The 21,518-nt window shown below is 42.4% G+C and overlaps 1 protein-coding gene across 3 annotated transcripts in view; it reads right to left on the bottom strand.

Annotated features, from left to right (window-relative positions):
• The window catches only part of LOC138958945 (inactive rhomboid protein 1-like), a 36,459-nt gene extending 19,643 nt beyond the window's left edge, over positions 1–16,816 (bottom strand). The window contains exons 1-6 of one of the 3 annotated variants that reach the window (XM_070330289.1): positions 16,702–16,816; positions 12,262–12,361; positions 9,971–10,262; positions 7,928–7,999; positions 6,407–6,516; positions 3,556–3,813 (exon numbers count right to left, since the gene is read on the bottom strand). In XM_070330289.1, the coding sequence (XP_070186390.1) occupies positions 3,556–3,813; positions 6,407–6,516; positions 7,928–7,999; positions 9,971–10,262; positions 12,262–12,344 (815 nt within the window). In that variant the 5' untranslated portion in view covers positions 12,345–12,361; positions 16,702–16,816. The remainder of the gene's footprint in view (positions 1–3,555; positions 3,814–6,406; positions 6,517–7,927; positions 8,000–9,970; positions 10,263–12,261; positions 12,362–16,701) is intronic. The other 2 variants (XM_070330291.1, XM_070330290.1) reach the window with 2 other exon arrangements.
• Between the last annotated feature and the right edge of the window lie 4,702 nt (positions 16,817–21,518).

The following is a 21,518-nucleotide window of genomic DNA, read 5'->3' as shown; positions in this document are numbered from 1 at the left end:
ATGTCCCATTCCTGAGTAATTTCTGTAATTTAGACATAAAAAAAATGGGCGTTCACGTTTCAGATTGACAGTAAAAAACGTACTCCCTCGGATCAGCACACATCCCCGTGGGGTGCTCAAGCTACAGGGTGACCCAAAAAAAAGAGTACCCAAACAAAACGTCATAAATTGAACAAAAATAAAGCAATCTTCATAAAATTTATTACACAAACAAGTAGCCTCTGCATGATTTCAACAGAAAATATTAGCGTTCTAGCTTGTCTTTCAGGAAAGTTATGCTCATTCCACAGAACATGCTCCAAATGGCCTCCCCCAGATTTAAATCCCCCAGATTTCTATCTTTGGGGGTTCCTGAAAAACAACGTCTACAGGAACAACCCACAGACAATCGCAGAACTCAAGCGAGCCATCACAACAACCATTCGCGGAATCTCGCAACAGGAGTGTGTGCGGGTGATTGATAACTTTGCGCGGCGAGTTCAAGTTTGCCTGAATCGGCGCGGAGGCCATTTGGAGCATGTTCTGTAGAATGAGCATAACTTTCCTGAAAGACAAGCTAGAACGCTAAAATTTTCTGTGCAAATCATGCAGAGGCTACTTGTGTGTGTAAATAAATTTTATGAAGATTGCTTTATTTTTGTTCAATTTATGACGTTTTGTTTGGGTACTCTTTTTTTGGGGTCACCCTGTATATCATGTTCAAACCTGAAACTGACAATCCTAGTACAGACCTGTTTACCCCCATAAGTGTTTTGGAGTAATGCTCAGCCCCAAAAATAGTAATCCTGGCACAAAAATAGTAATCATCCAGCATTCGTCGCCAATTACAACGTACATGACAACTGTGTCTGCGAAACGCAATCATGCACATATATCCATCATTCACAAACAAAACACATCAGTCAGTTTTTGTAGTCATCATAATTTCAAAGAAGATCACATCAAAAGCACATGAAAAAAACAATGCCAAACATGTGAATTAATAAAAAATAAAAAATAAAAAATTTAAATTTTTTTTTAAACATTTTTATCATTTATGTTCCTCTCAGTAACTGAATAACTGAAAGTAACACCTTATAGAACTGAGAAGAAAAAAATCTTCAAAAGTCCCGCTTCATCTTTTAAGTCCTTGTTTCAAACTCAAAGCCACTGTCATGAGTTACTTTACACCACTGCCCATATTTCTGACTGCCAAGACGTGTCAAGTGGAAAACAAAGAAAAATAATAAATTATTATAATGGACACCTGGTTAAAAAGTAAGCTTAGCACCCCACCTTTGGCGATTTTGGAATCCGGGAACATGCCACGAAAAGCCTGTGAAAGGGAGTTTGCCGTCGCTAGAGGCAGGTTGAGTTCAGCGATCATCTCACACATTGTCACCTCTGCACGAGTAACTTTCCGCTTCAGATCGGATACTGGCCCTGTCTCTTCTTTTTTTGGTGCAACAAAGCCTGTAATGGCTGGTTGAGTTCTCTAGGCAGTGCCATCGGCAGTTGAACGACCGACAGCATGTTTGTGATACTGCGTTTCGGTGTGCTTGAAGCAGTCATCCCCCCCCCCCCCCCCCCCCCCCCGGTGCGAGCACGCAAAATCCTTGTAGCACAGTTTGCAGTAGACGTGATGAGCACCCTTCGACGAAGGTCCTAGAAACGTCCACTTTTCGGTGTATTCTTTTCGACATTTCTGCTTGGTTGGAGGTTTCTTCTTAGACCTCTGTCTTCTTTTTTCGAGGCACTCGATTCTCGACTTCTCTTCATGTTGGCAGAGCGTTGGTTAAAATTTACGGATCGGAACACGGACAAGATTTTAAAATGTTGGATCGGAAGCGGACAGCGACGGAAAACGGAAAACGTAACCTGGACGTTTCGAAAATCGTAGTCTTGACACGGATAGCGGAATGGCGTATTTTTTGCAGAAAATCGTAATAAATTACGCCAAAATCGTAAGGGTAAACAGGTCTGCTAGTAGCAATGACACATGAAATTTTGAAATGAATGGTTGAATGACAAGAAACACACCATTTTAAAGAGATAAAAATTCTGAGCACATAGCAATTTGTTTTATTTAAATCGGTGCAGTAGTTATCGAGATATGGTCATTTTAGTTGAGAAATTTTGGGCGTCATTTGAGGACAAAGCTAGTAGCTAATTACATGATTGCTGTGGCAATGACATGAAATTTTGAAATTAATGGTTGAATGACAAGAAACACACCATTTTAAAGAGATTAACATTCTGAGCACATAGCAATTTGTTTTATTTAAATCGGTGCAGTAGTTCTCGAGATATGGTCATTTTAGTTCGAAATCACTTTGCTTTGAGCGAGCCGAGATCGCATTTTTCGGGTCCAGTTTTGCGCAGCATAATCGTTGGGAATAAGTCATTTCTCGCTCGATTCTTATGATTTTTGGCTTAAATGAAACAGAAGTTAATGTTTTATAAACTGCATTTTAACCGTGTATGCCGATGGAAGTTTTCAGACCAAATTTTAGTGAAACTCACACGAGTAATATTCACTGACATGCTGACAGAGATGTAGCTTCCGGTGGTTCGCAGTTTTTTGTATGGGAAAGATGTAAGGCTTTCTCTGATTGGGTGGCCGAGTGGTAACGCACTTGCGCTCGGAAGCGAGAGGTTGCGAGTTCGACCCTGGGTCAGGGCGTTAGCAATTTTCTCCCCCCTTTCCTAACCTAGGTGGTGGGTTCAAGTGCTAGTCTTTCGGATGAGACGAAAAACTGAGGTCCCTTCGTGTACACTACATTGGGGTGTACACGTTAAAGATCCCACGATTGACAAAAGGGTCTTTCCTGGCAAAATTGTATAGGCATAGATAAAAATGTCCACCAAAATACCCGTGTGACTTGGAATAATAGGCCGTGAAAAGTAGGATATGCGCCGAAATGGCTGCGATCTGCTGGCCGATGTGAAAAAATTCCATCTCACACAGCATAAATAAATCCCTGCGCCTTGAATATGTGCGCGATATAAATTGCATAAAAAAAAAAATTTAAATAAAAAAAATCCCTGCGCTTAGAACTGTACCCACGGAATACGCCCGATATAAGCCTCATATATTGATTGATTGATGGTTGCAAAATATCACAGCCCTCCAATGAAAATTACGGTATTCCGAGCAGTTTGAAATGAACTGGTCGTCTGCTAAGAGTGACGCGAAAATGGCCGCGAGAGGCAGTGAAGACGAACACGCACTTTAACACTCAAAATATTCCAAAACACATCTTTTATTAATTTCATACAGTAAACTTTGTTTTTGAATCATTTCTTTATTCATTCCTTTTTATTTGATACATAATATGTGACTCACAAACATCAATTATGCCAATTATTTTTCACTCAAAGTGAAAAAAAAGTGCCTTTTCACTGTGTCCTCAGTTGACGCTGGGCGATGTGGCAATGCTAATCCCAGGAGCCCTAAACCTGAACATATATATTGCTGAAAGATTTGAAACAGAGAGCTAAATGACTGATAGTCAATGCTGAAATCAGGAATACACCAGAAAATGAGCATCCCTGGTGACTAGCCAATACACTGACCTGTGGTCATCCATGTCGTCCAGTTGCTCCTTGACGTCCTTGGTGAAGGCCGCGCTGTGGATGCTCGGACGGAAAAATCTTCCCACGATGCCCACACCTATCACCCGCTTGTCCCTGCGCATAGCAGAATTCAGCACCTTCTCCTTAATGCGGCCCAGCCCAAAGTCGGGCTGGTCCACCATGTCGGTGCCGGGGGTGTCGGGTAGGGCCTGCGGTGGGCGACGTCGCCAGCCAGGGGCAGGGGCTGACGGCAACAGCCTACCCACACACACAGCGCAAGGTTAGGTTGTGGTCAAGGCGAAACAACGAGCATGCAGTATGATACAGTTCATGGTAGTAGCTTCCCTACACATACAGTACTAGGCTGAATTAGTTTGCTGTCAAAGTGCCAAGACCCAAGCATGCAGCCCCTTTTTACCATCTTATTGTCGAAGATGGATTAAAGATGCTTCTGTATTTTCGTTTTTTTGTTTACAGCATCTAGCAGAGCTAAGTCAAGCTGCAGCCAAACGATAAAGGCACTCATGAGCATTAGGTTGTTTCTTTTTCACTTATGCACCCAGTGATTTTCAGAAAGTGGTGAAAGCTAGTTCCACAGTCAAGTATACATCAAAAGATATCATCCTTCTTGTGTAAGAGATGATTCACCACCACAGACCCGCCCTGGCTGTTACATTGGACATGAGCATCCTTCCAGTTGGACACAGACCATACTCCTACAGCCTGGCTGCATTCTGCGCAGAGGAGGAATTTTTAGCTGAATTAGTTTTGTAAGTGACATGTACGTCAACATGAGAAATTAATTCATCAAAATATTCCCACTCAGTTCAAAAAGTAGCAAAGGCTGTTGATGCTTGGTGCATTGTCTCCAAGTGTAAGGATGCTCATATCTCATGATCATATGGTGCAACAACTGTTTACACAGGAAGGACGGTATCTTTAATCTTAAAGCAGCTTAACTGGTGGACTCAATTTTGGCAAACAAGAAGTTGGTGTCAATCTGGTGCATTCTGAAGTATAATTTACTGGAATGCCCAAAAATCCCTGCGCCTTGAATATTTGCGCAATATAAATTGCATAAAATAAAAATTTAAAATAAAAAAAATCCCTGCGCTTAGAACTGTACCCACGGAATACGCGCGATATAAGCCTCATATATATTGATTGATTGAAGAGGACAACTTTTTTTTTAACCACTATACAAACTTGTAACATTTCTTACTCAATCTTTTTCTTGCCTTAATATTTACTGCATGACTGTTTCAAAGTTTAAAGCTTTGTAAACAATATGCATGTGATTCAAAACACTTAAATCATCACAAATCAAGTTTTTTTCTCCTCTAGTCTCCTGCTCAAAAACAAATGTTATTTGTTATTTCTTTTCTTCCAACAGTTTGTACACAAGATACCAATACTCTAAAGAGCACATTCAATAAACTGCAGAAACTATGTGTCATGTACATAATTCTAAGCCTAAATAGAACAAGAAACATTCAACAAATTTGAACTTCAAACAAACCAAAGAATTGGAAAACAGTTCAGCTGAACAAGAACTCTAGCTGGTGTGCAAAATCTTTGCCATGCAGACATTTCTTTATGAACCAGTAATGACAATAATCACAAATCTAATGTGATACAATCATAACTCTTAAACTGCAAACACAACCACAAAGACAAACTTAATACGCTATAATCCTTTGCCCTTGATCAAGAAAAAAACTTCTTGCATACATAAAAGGTTTCAAGATTGACAAGATTTATTGCTAAAAAAACAATCAAAACACTTTGAAAACAACATTATTTGAAAATCTAAAAGCCATGATATTATGTATATGTCGTGCCGAATTCACGGAATTGCCGAATTTGCGTAATCGGCAAAACGCTGCCCATTACGTGAAATCGGCAGCGTTTTGCCGAAAATGTGGAAAGGCTTCTAAAATTTGCCCATTTCACAAAAGTGACAGCCAGTCTGTTACTTTTTGTGTCGCCAGAACATTGCATTAACATTGCTTTACCTCCCTACTATGTTTTGTATGGTCTATGTTGGTCTGTGTCGAGCACAACTCCGGAAATGCACGAAAACTACACTTTCTGCAATAACTTGCCATAACTTATCGATTATTGCAGTATCTATCCATTCGAGTATCTAGTTGTCAAAGTGTGATGATATCCCAGGAATTTGAGAACTTTAAAACCAAAAAGTGGCTGCCGATTTCGCAAAATGGGCAAATTTTAGAAGCCTTTACGCGATTTCGGCAAAACGCTGCTGATTTCACGTATTGGGCAGCGTTTTGCCGATTACGCGAAATGGGCAAGAATGTTGCCCATTACGCGGAATCGGCAATTACGTGAATTTGGCATGACATATACATGGAGTCTTGAAACTGCCTGAGTTCAACATAACAAGCTGGACTCAATTGCTGATACATGTTCACTGTTTTAAACAACACACACTGTCCCTTACCCACGTTAAACCTTCCATAACTTCACATGAAGCTTTGCAAAAACTCCCTGAATGAGCCGCCATGACAATATTACAAAACAATATGCAGTGCAGTGCATCCCCCCCCCCCCCCCCCCCCCCCCCCATCCATACATCTAGACCTGCCTTGTAATAAAGAAGATCACATTTTAAAGGGTATTATTTTTCCCACAAAAGTGACACAGTTTTAGTAAGTTTATTGGTGCACGATTTTGTTCCCTTGATCCCTACAGTGATGGACTCTGCAAAAATACTACCTACATTCACTAAAGAAAAGCTTACGAACAATTCAACACAACCCACATATTCCGCTCTTCCAATATCACACACAGAGCTACACATACCAAATCATCACTTTGTTTCACTTACTCGGAACCCACTGAAGATTCTGTTGCCTGGAGTCGAGCAAGGTTAGGCCCCTTGGACTGGTCGTCATAGAAAACATCGTCCACCAAGTTGAATTCTTGATCTTCTGCATGCTGCGAAAATATACATGTACAAGACCAAGTCAGGTCAGGCTTGAAGCCAAGAGGAACAGGCAAGGTCACTCACGTCTCTGCTAAAAAGTCTAATTAGTGAGTACAACTTAAAAATATTCGCAATCAACAATTTGCAGTAACACAACAGAAGTTTATCACAGAAATTGGGGAAAAAGATATAAAACCTGGCTTCAGGGTTACAAAGTGACACACTACTTGAATATTTTAGTGTTTGCATTTCTATAATATATGCTGGAGAAGATCGCAATCTCTCTCCTCTCTCTCTCTCTCTCTCTCTCTCTCACACACACACACCACACACACACACACACACACACACACACACACACACACACACACACACACACACACACACACAAACATACATACACATACACACAACACACAATTCATTTCAATTGAAGCAAAATAAAAATATTTAGACAATCTGTCAGCCTCAAACTAAAAGATCCACACTAAAACAGCCAGATATATGCACATACAGCTTCAGGCTAGCCTAAACCCAAAGACTGAGATGAGTCCAGGCCCCTCTCCCTGGAGCATGCGAACGTTGTGCATAATTCACCTTCTTTCTTTAATTGTTAGAACATTTTTAGAGTAAACTAAGCATATACATGAACCACATATTTTTGGATTCAGGAAAAGATAAAGAATAAGATGAAATCCTTTTTGAACCGATTACTAACAATTTGATTTTAATTAGAACTTTGAGATTTTTAATGACCAAACTCATTGATTGATTTTTAAGCTTTCAAGCTAAAATGCAATACCATAGTCTGGGCTTTGTGGACGATTGTTTGACCAAAATGAGAGCCGCCTCAACTTTCACTAAAAGCCAAATATGACGTCATCAAAGACATTTATCGAAAAAAGGACAGCATAGTCTGGGGATATTATCTGGGAGAACTTCCGTGTAAAGTTCCATGAAGATCGGTCCAGTAGTTTTCTCTGAATTGATCTAGCTACACACACACACACACACACACACACACCACGACCCTCATCTCGATACTAAATGTAACAACAGCAAACACACACACGATCGGGAGGTCGTGGGTTCAAACCCCGGCCGGGTCATACCTAAGATTTAAAATTGGCAATCAAGTGGCTGCTCCGCCTGGCGTCTGGCATTATGGGGTTAGTGCTAGGACTGGTTGGTCCAGTGTCAGAATAATGTGACTGGGTGAGACATGAAGCCTGTGCTGCGACTTCTGTCTTGTGTGTGGCGCACGTTATATGTCATAGCAGCACCGCCCTGATATGGCCCTTCGTGGTCGGCTGGGCGTTAAGCAAACAAACAAACAAACAAACAAACACACACACACACACACACAAACAACTGAACACTTAATGAGACAGAAACAAAACATTCAAGAGAAAAGACACTTACCATAGAGGGGGCTGCACTCTCTCCCCCTTGGCTGCCCTTGTGTGTGTTTCGCCGCACCTTGTTGCGCGCCCCCTGCCCATCAACATGCTAACCATCACACTCTGTTAATCATCATTGTCATACACCTTGTTGCGCGCCCCCTGCCCATCAACATGCTAACCATCACACTCTGTTAATCATCATTGTCATATACCTTGTTGTGCACCCCCTGCCCATCAACATGCTAACCATCATACTCTGTTAATCATCATTGTCATACACCTTGTTGTGCACCCTCTGCCCATCAACATGCTAACCATCACACTCTGTTAATCATCATTGTCATATACCTTGTTGTGCACCCCCTGCCCATCAACATGCTAACCATCACACTCCGTTAATCATCAACGTCATACATCTTGTTGTGCACCCCCTGCCCATCAACATGCTAACCATCATACTCCGTTAATCATCATTGTCATACACCTTGTTGTGCACCCCCTGCCCATCAACATGCTAACCATCACACTCTGTTAATCATCATTGTCATACACCTTGTTGTGCACCCCCTGCCCATCAACATGCTAACCATCACACTCCGTTAATCATCATTGTCATACACCTTGTTGTGCACCCCCTGCCCATCAACATGCTAACCATCACACTCTGTTAATCATCATTGTCATACACCTTGTTGCGCGCCCCCTGCCCATCAACATGCTAACCATCATACTCCGTTAATCATCATTGTCATATACCTTGTTGTGCACCCCCTGCCCATCAACATGCTAACCATCACACTCCGTTAATCATCAACGTCATACATCTTGTTGTGCACCCCCTGCCCATCAACATGCTAACCATCACACTCCGTTAATCATCATTGTCATACATCTTGTTGTGCACCCCCTGCCCATCAACATGCTAACCATCACACTCCGTTAATCATCATTGTCATACATCTTGTTGTGCACCCCCTGCCCATCAACATGCTAACCATCACACTCCGTTAATCATCAACGTCATACATCTTGTTGTGCACCCCCTGCCCATCAACATGCTAACCATCATACTCTGTTAATCATCATTGTCATACACCTTGTTGTGCACCCTCTGCCCATCAACATGCTAACCATCACACTCCGTTAATCATCATTGTCATACACCTTGTTGTGCACCCCCTGCCCATCAACATGCTAACCATCACACTCCGTTAATCATCATTGTCATACACCTTGTTGTGCACCCCCTGCCCATCAACATGCTAACCATCACACTCTGTTAATCATCATTGTCATACACCTTGTTGCGCGCCCCCTGCCCATCAACATGCTAACCATCACACTCCGTTAATCATCATTGTCATATACCTTGTTGTGCACCCCCTGCCCATCAACATGCTAACCATCACACTCCGTTAATCATCATTGTCATACACCTTGTTGTGCACCCCCTGCCCATCAACATGCTAACCATCATACTCCGTTAATCATCATTGTCATACACCTTGTTGTGCACCCCCTGCCCATCAACATGCTAACCATCACACTCCGTTAATCATCAACGTCATACATCTTGTTGTGCACCCCCTGCCCATCAACATGCTAACCATCATACTCTCTTAATCACTACCTTCATTAACATGAGGGGCACAAGTGGAAGAAAAGCTAAGGTGAATACATGTCAAGTGCATTTCTGAGATGAAATGGAATTCACTTATGTCCCCCAAAACAGTCTATTTATATGCAACTCAAGAATGTGAACCAATCTTATAATTTTTCCCTCGACTCATTCACTGATTTAGTTTCAACTGAGATCTCCAAAGATTTTAAGACCTACATGTATGATGACAGCAGTCAATATTTAATGAAGACCAACACTTAAGAATTGTTCCTTTATAAAAGGGGTTCAGATTTCTACAGGAAATAGACCAGAAACAACTGATTAGCACAGCCCCTGACAATGACATACTCTTAAGGGTTTCCATCAAAAATCAACGAGACACTGAATGGAAAACATCAGCCGCATACAGGCAAAAACGACCAAAAGGAAAGTTGAACTGACCACAAGGTTACCAAGGCCCTTGACGGCCATGTGGGCGACGGAGGATTTTCGGTGACACTTGCGCATCGTTCCAAAGTCTGAGCTCTGGCTGACATGGCCGGACGGCTTGCGCAATGGATCGCGAATGAAGCGTGATCCGTCCAGCTCATCCAGGCCTTCTTTGGGTCGATTATATTCATCCTTGAGCTTGCCAATGGATCCGGCGTAGCGCTTACGGCGGTTCTCCCATCGCATGGCATGCTTATCACTCTCCTCCAAGCCCAGGAAGCCGGACACGCTGTGCATCACTGACCTGAACACACAAATACATCTATTAATGATAGCAAATAACAACAATATTAATAATTCTTCTTCTCAAGTTCTTCCTCGTTCATGGGCTGAAAGTCCCATGAACACTCGTGTTTTTTGCTCGAGTGAGATTTTACCTGTATGACCGTTTTACCCCGCCATTTTGGTAGCCATACGCCGCTTTTTGGGGAAATATTAATAATAATAATTTAAATAATAAAAATACGAATACAATGCAGAAATACAAAATCAACCAACACACAAAAAGCATACGAATCACTCAAGAAAACAAAACAACTGAGCTTACGTAACACACATAATTTATAGGACCACATCCACCATAAAGAAACACTTCCAACAAGCACATGCACGGATAATATGCTTGTAAAAACTGGGAAAGATCATGAACATATATGTGTATATATATATGCTCGTCACTTCATGTCATTTCATACTTTCATGTTCCATTGCTGGGAGATTTGGGTGGAAAGCTAGCAGCAACAAAAGTGATGCTACCCAGGATTCTCCATATATTATGTCGTGCCAAATTCCCGGAATCGGCAACATTTTTGCCCATTTGTGACCCTTCATCACGGAATGAGTCGCATGTCACCTTTGCATGATTTTCATATTTGTCCATTTTCTTAAAGAGATTTTTAGGCTCTATCCAGTGGTGAAAACCGGTTTAGAAAAGAGTGAAAACTGTTTGAGTTATAAGCCTGTGACTAAGGTGACCCTCACACTGTTACCAGACACTCCCCGGGCTTATATTAAGCCCAGCGCAGAACCGCGCGAGATGACATGCGACTCATTTCGTGGTGGAGGGTCACATTTCACGTAATTGACAAAACGCTGCCCATTACCCGAAATCGGCAGCGGTTTTTTTTTTAAACGCATAAACTGATAAAGGCTTTTAAAATTTGCCCATTTTGCGAAATCAGTAACCACCTTTTGGTTTATCAGTTCTCAAATGCCTTGGATGTCATCACACTTAAACACCTAGATACTCGAATGGATAAATACTGCAATATTCGATACATTCTAGCAAGTTATGGCAAAAAGTGTAGTTTTCGTGCATTTCCGGAGTTATGCTCGACATAGATCATAAAAATCATAAAAGGGAGGTAAAGTAATGTTAATTCAATGTTCTGGTGACATAAAAAGTAACATACTGGCTGCCGCTTTTGCGAAATGGGCAAATTTTTAGAATCCTTTACGCATTTTCGGCAAAACGATGCCGAGTTTGCCTAATGGGCAGTGTTTTGCCAATTATGCGAAATGGGCAATGCAAAAATGTTGCCGATTCCGCGAATTCGGCAATTTTGTGAACTCTGCATGACATATATATATACATATACAGTATTGGCGTTAACCGGTAATTACTGGTTGAAATGAGAAAATACCGAAACAAAAATGGCAGCCGGTATGACCTACAGGTTGATTTTTGAACTACCGTTTATTTTCGCTGGTTAAACATCAAAACCAGTACTTTGAGTTTGACCCTTTCTGGTTCCAATGACCAGCCTACCGTTTTTTTCTGGACTGTTTGCATCATAAAAATTAACGTTTGCGTACCGGTTTGAACAAATACTAGCGCCATATAATATTTCATCAGCCACCTGCACTTCTGGAAGAATGAACAAAGTCTTTTATGCACTGTCACAGCGGTGACACTGTCCATGCGAGTCATCATATACAGTGGCCCATGTCTGTTGTCCTAGTCAAGATTCAAACCTGTCACCCCAGGATCACAAGTCTGTGCTCTACCAACTGAGCTACCAGACTAGTATTACATGAAAATATTGAAAGTGACAATTTGTTGCAGTTGGCCATTTAATAATGCCCACAGCCACCATCCCAAAGGAGCCACACGGTTTTTTTCTAAATCACCTGTCCATTGCGACTAACTGATCACTTTTGGTCAGTCCCATGGGTGGTCATTATACTGATACATAGATAGGCTCGGTTGTAGAAATTTACTAACCAGCAACCAGCCGACTTACTTGCTCATTCTCCTTGCTCTACTTTCAGTTGACTTTACGGTATTGCGCGACACTTGTCGATCATAGTCTGTAGGGGGCTCCATTGTGGCCGCGTCTGCTGCTGCAACATAAGAGGAGATTGAAATGTATATAATACTAGCTGTACCCGTTTTCTATGTTCGTACATGACTTATAAGTTATACATGCATGCACCTATACGTGCAAACACACACACACATATATATGTTCACACACGAATTACACGACTTGTTCGCCAGCAGAGAGAAAGGGAGGGAGGGAGGGAGGGAGGGAGGGAGAGAGAGAGAGAGAGAGAGAGAGAGAGAGAGAGAGAGAGAGAGAGAGAGAGGAGAGAGAGAGAGAGAGAGAGAGAGAGAGAGAGAGAGAGAGAGAGAGAGAGAGAGAGAGAGAGAGAGAGAGAGAGAGAGAGAGACCCTGGGCTTGTCGTGACTGACTGTCTTTGTAACAGAGACCAAGACTCCGCCAACAAAAGTGAAAAGACTGGAAGATGATGCTATGAACATACATGTATATATATCTTTGGCACAAAGGGTTAAAAATCCCCAAAATAAGGCCTTAAATGAATAAGGCCATATTTCAGGAAATAAGGGCTTATTTTCAAGAAATAGGCCTTATTTCTAAAATAAGGGCTTATTTTTTTATGGGCTTATTTCTTTAAGGCCTTATTTTAGAAAAAGGCCATACCAGAAATAAGACCTTAAAAAAATAACTTAAAAAAATAAGGCCTTAAAAAAATAAGGCCTTACTTTTGTAAGACCTTATTTTTTTAAGCAAATTAAGGCCTTATTTTTGCGCCTCTCAGTTGTATGCTGGTACACGGAGAGAGCGGCATTAGAGAGAGAGAGAGGAAAGACACAGACAAACAGACGGACTGACAGACAGATAGACAGACGGACTGACGAACGAACTGACGGACAGACTGAGAAAGATAGAAAGAGAGAAAGAGGGGGAGAGAGAGAGAGAGAGAGAGAGAGAGAGAGAGAGAGAGAGAGAGAGAGAGAGAGAGAGAGTGTGTGTGTGTGTATGTGTGTGTGTGTGCGTGTTGTAATGTCTTTACGTATCTGTGTCTACGTTTGTGTGTTTGTGTGTGTTAGTGCGTGTATGTGTGTGTGTGTTTGCAAATGTGTTAGGGTAGGTACAGGTGTACAGGAGAGTCCAGGTGCGACAACCGATTTCAACCAGTGTCATAATGTTTATCGTTTGGAAATGTTTTCTCTTGTTCCATTTATTATCTCTTTTTTCGCGCTCACACGCATATATGTGCGTTCGTGAGTGTGCGTACGTATGAGTGTATCACTGTATGTGTGTGTGTGTTGTCATCTATATGTGTCATTAAGTTATTGTGTGTTGCTATTAGGGTGAGCAGCAGTGATGCGCAGAAAAAGAAGGCCTTATTTTTTTAAGGCCTTATTTTTTTAAGGCCTTATTTTTTTAAGGCCTTATTTTTTTAAGGGCTTATTTTTCTTAAGGCCTGATTTTTCTAAGGCCTTGTCGAAAATAAGGCCTTATTTTATTAAGGTCTCAAAATAAATAAGGACTTATTTCTTTACGCCCTCATTTTTTATGACTATAGAGATTTTAGGCCTTATTTTCAAAATATTAGGCCTTATTTCTCAAAAATAAGGGCTTATTTCTAAAAATAAGGCCTTATTTTTTTAAGGCATTATTTTTGGGATTTTTGACCCTTTGTGCCAAGGATACATATGACCCATGACAAAATTGACATGACGTTAAAACTAATTGCGTTGTTGAGGAGAGATGAAGCTAAGTTTTGCCAACCCAGAAGGGCAGGGTCTGCGACGGCTCATGTAGGATATGTACTGTTTTCCGCCGTTTTTAATGAATCCTTTAAAGTTTGGTTTTCCCAAAGTACCCTAGGACACGTCCCGAGTGGCAAATAACATACCCTGCAATTCCCGTCTCAGTCGGTGAAACCGTTTCGGAGCCTTTAGTCATCATACCCCCACACACACAGAAACGAGCTTTATAAGTTAGATATATAACGCTGTGCCTGAACGTGGTCAGAGGGAAACCACTTCAGTTTGATCAAAATTGTATTTGCCTATCTCTATGTCTCACCGAGTGGCAAATAACATACCCTGCAATTCCCGTCTCAGTCGGTGAAACCATTTCGGAGCCTTTAGTCATCATACCCACACACACACACACAGAAACGAGCTTAGATATAACGCTGTGCCTGAACGTGGTCAGAGGGAAACCACTTCAGTTTGATCAAAATTGTATTTGCCTATCTCTATGTCAGTTGTCACACAGTCACAGCGAACAATTGGTTTTTCAAGAAGAAAATACCTCAGAGAGATAATACATGTATACAGTTATGCTGTATGAAGTGAATTCTGTACGAAAATAAAAAGAAAACAATCACAACCTTGTCAGCTTGAAGTGGTGTTTGGAAGTGGGACACTTTGGGCGGCCCAAGATAATTCTCGGAGTTATACCTGTTTTTCATCAACTAGCCCCCAATTTTTTGTGTGTGCTTGTAAAGGGAGACTTAATCTGGAAACCTATCCTAAAATAAATACAAAATTATAAATTGTTCTTGCGCAAATGGTTTGGATATATCGATGTATGAAACTATGATGATCATTACACACCGTGTCCAATTTTCCTATTAAATTAAAAAGGAAAGTTTTCACTACTCAACGGGGTTAACATTGAATGATTGATGTAAATACTAAATGGGAGCTACACACTGCCTTCTTTGAACGTTTTTTACCAAACAATAATATTTAACCTGTGTTTAACTTTAAATCCGGTTTCTTTGTCAAAGTAGCTACATGTTTCATGTCAAACACTGAAACAGTAAAGATCATCATATTTTTCTCAATGGAACACCAACCAGTTGCCCTTTCTTTGTTTGTTCATTTCTCATAAATGATACTTTCAGTTATCTTTCTAAAATCTGAAACACATACAGAATAACATACTCTTTCAAATTGGAAAATTTAACTTCAAGGAAGAAATATATATTATACGTCAAGTTGTAATTTTGTCTCAAGTGTCCCATGTTTCAGGGGCAGCTAGGTTCTGGCAAAGCATCATATATATCACGGTAGTAAAACAATGGTCCTCCTCTGGACTAGATTTCTCTGTTGATACTCTCTCCCCTCCGGGTAGTAGATTCTCTTTGAAATCTCGGTCCGTCCGAGGAGGGTCTGATTTCTGTGAAGGGACACATTTTTTTTCTCTCTCTCTTTTTCTCTGCTGAGAGATTTTAACAAATCTCAGTAGAAAGTCTCTGCTGACTTTCAATTGTTTCTTTCACAACTTCTGATATTTTATATATTCTGTACGAATATGCAGCTTTATGATTAACACTTATCCATGTAAACAGACACAGTGATGGCGCTAGTATTTTTTCAAACCGGTACGCAAACTTTTATGATGTACACAGTCCAGAAAAAAACGGTAGGCTGGTCATTGGAACCAGTTAGAGTCCAACTCAGAGTACTGGTTTTGTTGTGCTACCAGCGAAAAAAACCCAGGTATTTTTAAAAATCAACCGGTAGGTCATACCGGCAGCCATTTTTGTTCCGGTATTTTCTCGTTTCAACCGGTAAAATACCGGTAATTACCGGTTAACGCCAATACTGAGACATGATATATATATGGGCTAACATGATGAACTGTAAGTGGAAGCCAGAACCAAGGTGCATGCGCAGTTATACACAACAAAGACAAAAGGCCATGGCTCGAGAAACGACGGCTAAAGTGAGTGAAAAGGACAGCTGAATGATTTTTAAAGTTACATAAAAATATCAAATTTAAAAAAAAGGTTGCAGGATTTTAACTTCGACCGGGCAGCAACACTATCCTCTATACTACGTAGGTAAATGACATATCAGGCAAAAAGAGGTCACTATTTTGAGAGCTATACTGTATACAATGTCATGTCCTGATATTGATAATACTTACAAACTTCAATCGATTTAATCAGCTATACAAGCAACCACTGAACCAGATCATTCTGTGATAAGTTATGATAGTTCTGATGGAAATAATGATGACATCAATCCTCAACCCTGTCGTGTCAGGATTAAACACACACACACACACACACACAGTGTCACGCTCACAGTCACAGTCAAAGATTTTGAGTCATGAAGCAGAGAAAAAATATGGTTGTCTTCAGGTTTCCCCTACGCTGTGATCATCAGTGTACATGTTACACGCAGTTTTATTTAACGTAAACAAATATTTAAATAATGCATTGAATTGTAGTTTTTCGCAACTTGTTATTCTCTTAGCAGGTTTGGTTAGACTGTGCATCGCGGTCAAACTTCCATAACAACACGGACCTGAGGTTGTCAAGCACACTTCATCGGACCAGGTCACATTTGACAATGCAATCGGCTTGTGCCAATCTCTGTGGCTTTGAAGGTAAGAGACATTCGAACCAACCTTTTGATGTCAACAGCAAATTGTCAAATAATCCTCCGACGCCAAGGACTTACAAATTAGAATAAACAAGTCAGTGCGTTGTTACTATTTTTGCCATTTCCGCATAGCAGCCGCGCATGCTCGACAAGTAACTTCCGCGAAGGGAGCGTATTCTATATTTCATGTTTTCCGTACTTCTGGAGCTTTCTGAATAGACTTACGAAGAAGGGAAAAGAAACGCTAGCGGACAAGAGTAGAACGGACACAGAAGCTACTGTTGTTAGTTTTGTTCGTTTTATTTTAAATCACCACTAACCCAGCAGTTTCACTGGACTCGAGTCGGTGCGCAGGCAATGCCGAAACCGCGAAACCGAAAGTTGCCGAACAAATGGTTCTGCGAGTGCGAGCCGCAGTGGTAAAGAGAAACGGTAATCAGTCAATGAGAGAAGTGGAGGCGGTAAGGGGAACCAACAACAACAACAACTTGCAACCGTGACGCAATAAACTATGCCTTGCGGCATGAAAGTTTCACTGACATTTGCAAAGACATAGAGTAGAATGTATTCAATGTATGTCTCTGCTATAAGTTGTTTGTTTGCCAGGTTTGCAGTCAGTCACCAACCTGTATGGGATGTGTTTCTCAGTGTTCAGTGTTTTCAGGATGCATGTCAGTGCTGTTCTTTCAAGTTAAAATATCACTGGGGGACAATTTGGGTACACTATCTAGTCAACAAGTGAGGAAAGTAAAGACACGGCGCCGGGTTGCTTGTGTAAATCCACACTCTTGGTAAACAAAAAAGCCAGTCGGAAGTTATGGTGGAAACTGTGACCCGGGCCGTGTCCAGTAGATTTCCTGCGATACAGGCATACCAATAGTGTTCTACTTTTGTTTTCCGCCTTCACCACCGATTACAATTTAGCTTAGAATATTTGGACTCAGCGCGGCACATGGTTTGTGTTGTTAACTTATAACATTTTTCCGGGCCAGTCTGGGCTAATCTGATTGTGAGGTGTTGTAGGGGGGTCCGGTAGGTAACTGAGTTGGTAGAGCACAAGACTTGTGATCCGCGGGTCACAACTGACGTGGCCAGGGTTCAAATCCGGGCCGACGCGGAGACGGATGGACACAGCCTCACACACACACACACACACACACACACACACACACACACATATTGTCACGCCCACAGTCACAGTCCACTGATTGGCAAAGGAGAGAGAGACTGAGACACACACACACACACACACACACACACACACACCGAGTCAACTGCTCTGGAAAAGGTTCAAAGGAAGGCCAGGAGACTGATCAAAGAATTAAAAATCAGATGTGGGTGAGAGATATTTTTTGGAGTTTCTCATTACGACGTTAAGATAAGGAAGAGTTACTGGGAATGGATCTGAATGAATGAACAGAAAAACCAAAATCGGTTCACCGCGCCGCGCTTAGAGCACGTGTTCAAAATTTTCATCGACCAGATTGTGTCCGGGGTCTACCTGAATATGCCCACCAAATTTGAAGCAGAGCCATCGAGAACTTTGGCCGTGCATCGTGAACACACAGACAGACAGACAGACACACACAAACCGTATATAGATATAGATACCCCCTGCGTCCAAACTGCGTTTTTGGCACAATATGGGTTAGGTTAGTAAGACGCTCCTCACTCAGAAACGGCACAACGTACGTAGCCATTTCAATCAATCAATCAATCAATGACGCTTATATCGCGCATATTCCGTGGGTACAGTTCTGGGCGCTCTGCAGTGATGCCGTGTGAGATGAAATTTTATACGGCCAGTAATTGCAGCCATTTCGGCGCATATTTACCTTTCACGGCCTATTATTCCAAGTCACACGGGTATAGGTAGACAATTATTAACTGTGCCTAAGCAATTTTGCCAGGAAAGACCCTTTTGTCAATCGTGGGATCTTTAACGTGCCGCCTACCGACCATCGGCTGTAAATACAACACCGGCTGTAAATACAACACACTTTCAAAAAGACATGATCGCTGATCCAACCCCGCCGGGTTGACCCCACCACTACCGATTGGGGGGGGGGGGGGGGGGGGGGGGAGGGGGGAGTTTGCCCAGTCGGTAGAGGCGCTGGCTTTGGAACCGGTTGTTGCTATCAGCGTGGGTTCGACCCCCAAGTTCGGCGCGGGATGTGTGTCCCAGAGTCAACTTTGTGCAGACACCCCTCGGTGTCCGAACACCCCCGTGTGCACGCATGCGCACGATGGAGATCCCAGGGTCACAGCGAAGGCCTCGGGCCTTGGAAACACGAATACATGCATGCAAAAATATGAAGCTCGGGTGTCCGTTCGGCCAACAGCCAATCATAGTAAAGTGACCATTTCAGCACTGACCCAAGACGACCCAACCCGGTCCCTAGCCCATTTCAGGTCTCCTCTAGCAGCCGGCAGCCAGCTGTCTACATCCCCTCCCCCCCCCCCCCTGCATTTTTATTTTTTATTTTCATACAAAGCCGGGTTTTCCCGTGTAACATGCCCCTAATGGCTTTGCCGTGAGGGCGTAAAACTTACATTTTCTCTCTCACCGACACAGAGACAGATCAACAGGAATCGACATTTTCTGGCACTGGAAGCCGGGCCAGAGGGGAAGGTAAATTATGTACAGGGAACAGCTTGGCTGCCCATCACTAATTAAAGCCTCCAGTTATTGACGTTGGAAACGGGACACGGCTTTAGGGTCGAACTCAATGGTAGCATTCGGTTCAGGCATAGGCCCTAGACCTTCCACCTCGCCCCCACCCACCATCCACCCTTGAAATTAGCATCATGTGCCTGTGGAACCAGCCCACGATACCGTGGAAGAAGGGCTTCAGGCGGGATGAAAAAATCTGTGTAAATTAGCACCAATCCTGTTTCTATATATATATATATATACGACTAGTGTCTGTGTGTCTGTCTGTCTGTCTGTCTGTGTGTCTGTGCGCGATGCGCGGCCAAGGTTCTCGGTGGATCTGTTTCAAATTTGGTGATCATATTCAGGTACACCCTGGACACAACCTGGTCGATGAGATATTTCAACACGTGCTCTCAGCGCGCAGCGCTGTGCGCGCTGAACCGATTTTGGTTTTTTTTGGTCTGGATCCACTACCAGTAACTCTTCCTTATCTTCTCCAGTGTTTTCAGCCGCGATTATCTCCCTTCCTCCGTGTGGCGTCAATCCATATTCCCGTTACTACGTTACTATTTTTAGAAGGTCACTGCACGTTACTATTTTTAGAAGGTCTCCAGTGTATTGCGCGTTTATCTCCTTTCCTTCGTGCGCCGGCAAAGCCGGCGTCCACCCGGCAAAGCCGGGTCCCAGGCGCAGCCTGGTATTCGGCTCTACTTCTTCCCGGCGAAGCCGGTACCCGGCGAAGCGGGTAATCATCTAGTATATATATCTATATATATATACGGCTTGTGTCTGTGTGTGTGTGTGTTCGCGATGCACGGCCAAAGTTCTCGATGGATCTGCTTCAAATTTGGTGGGCATATTCAGGTAGACCCCGGACACAACCTTGTCGATGAGAATTTTCAACACGTGCTCTCACGATTTTGGTTTTTCTGTTCATCTTCCCAGATCCATTCCCAGTAACTCTTCCTTATCTTCTCCAGTGTTTTGCGTTTATCTTCCTTCGTGTGGCGTCAATCCATATTCCCGTTACTATTTTTAGAAGGTCACTGTCCACAACGCTCAATCCATATTCCCGTTACTATTTTTAGAAGTTTTCCTTCGTGTGGCGTCAATCGCGTACGGTGCGCCACTCACCCGGCGAAGCCGGCGTACGGTGCGCCACTCACCCGGCGAAGCCGGGTATTCGGCTCTACCTCTTTCCGGCGAAGCCGGCTACCCGGCGAAGCGGGCATTCATCTGGTTGGATATACGCTTTTAATGACGAAGTTGATCGCAGGTCTGGTATGGATCATTTTTCGTTATATATAATCCTCAGGACTAGATTACCTTATTTGCTCTGTAAATCTCGGTCCCCCTTGAGGAGGGTCTGATGCTCCCAATAGGTTGTCTGTGAAGGGATACTTATTTCTCTCTCTTTCTCTGCTAAGAAATTTTAACAAATCTCGGAAGAAAGTCTCTGCTGACTTTCAATTGTTTCTTTCACAATTTCTGATGTTTTTTATATATATATATATATATATATATTTTATATATATATGTGTGTGTGTGTGTGTGTGTGTGTGTGTGTGTGTGTGTGTGTGTGTGTGTGTGTGCGTGCTCGCATGTGCAATTGGCTGAGCACGTTGTATATTGGTGTGTTGGAAAATGTTGAATGTTGAAACAGGCAATATTTCTAGTGAACTGCACCTGGTTTTAATAGCATGTTATTGTTATGTCTTATAGCGCGACTCTTCGACACAGCTTGTCAATTATTGCTATCTCTATTCTGCATGGTGTCTAGCTGTTGTGATACCCAAGGCATTTCATAACTTGACTGAAATACTGAGTACTCAAATCAGTGTAACACGGAGCTCTGCCCACCTTCCCACCTACCATCGTTAGCGATCTCGGACAACTGCGGGTACGTCTTTGCTCAGAGCTCGGGCTGGAACGTGACAATCGCAGGCTGAGAGCTTTTTCCTCATGGAACAGTTCCCACAGTATTGGTTTCGTTGCAAGTCGATGTGCACGCTGATTCATCATTCCTTTAAAAAAAAAGCTTAATCACCATAAAATCTGACACTAGTTAATTGAACCTTACCCAGCTCCATACAGTATTGATTACCTTCAGCACAGCACAAAGCACTTGTATATGCATTTCTTTTTCGGGCTTTTCAAAGAAGCCAGTTTGAGCGTCAATGCAACGT

Source organism: Littorina saxatilis, linkage group LG2 (assembly GCF_037325665.1).
Source record: "Littorina saxatilis isolate snail1 linkage group LG2, US_GU_Lsax_2.0, whole genome shotgun sequence".
NCBI classification, from domain to species: Eukaryota; Metazoa; Mollusca; class Gastropoda; order Littorinimorpha; family Littorinidae; genus Littorina; species Littorina saxatilis.
This window is presented reverse-complemented; position numbering and strand designations above follow the sequence as displayed.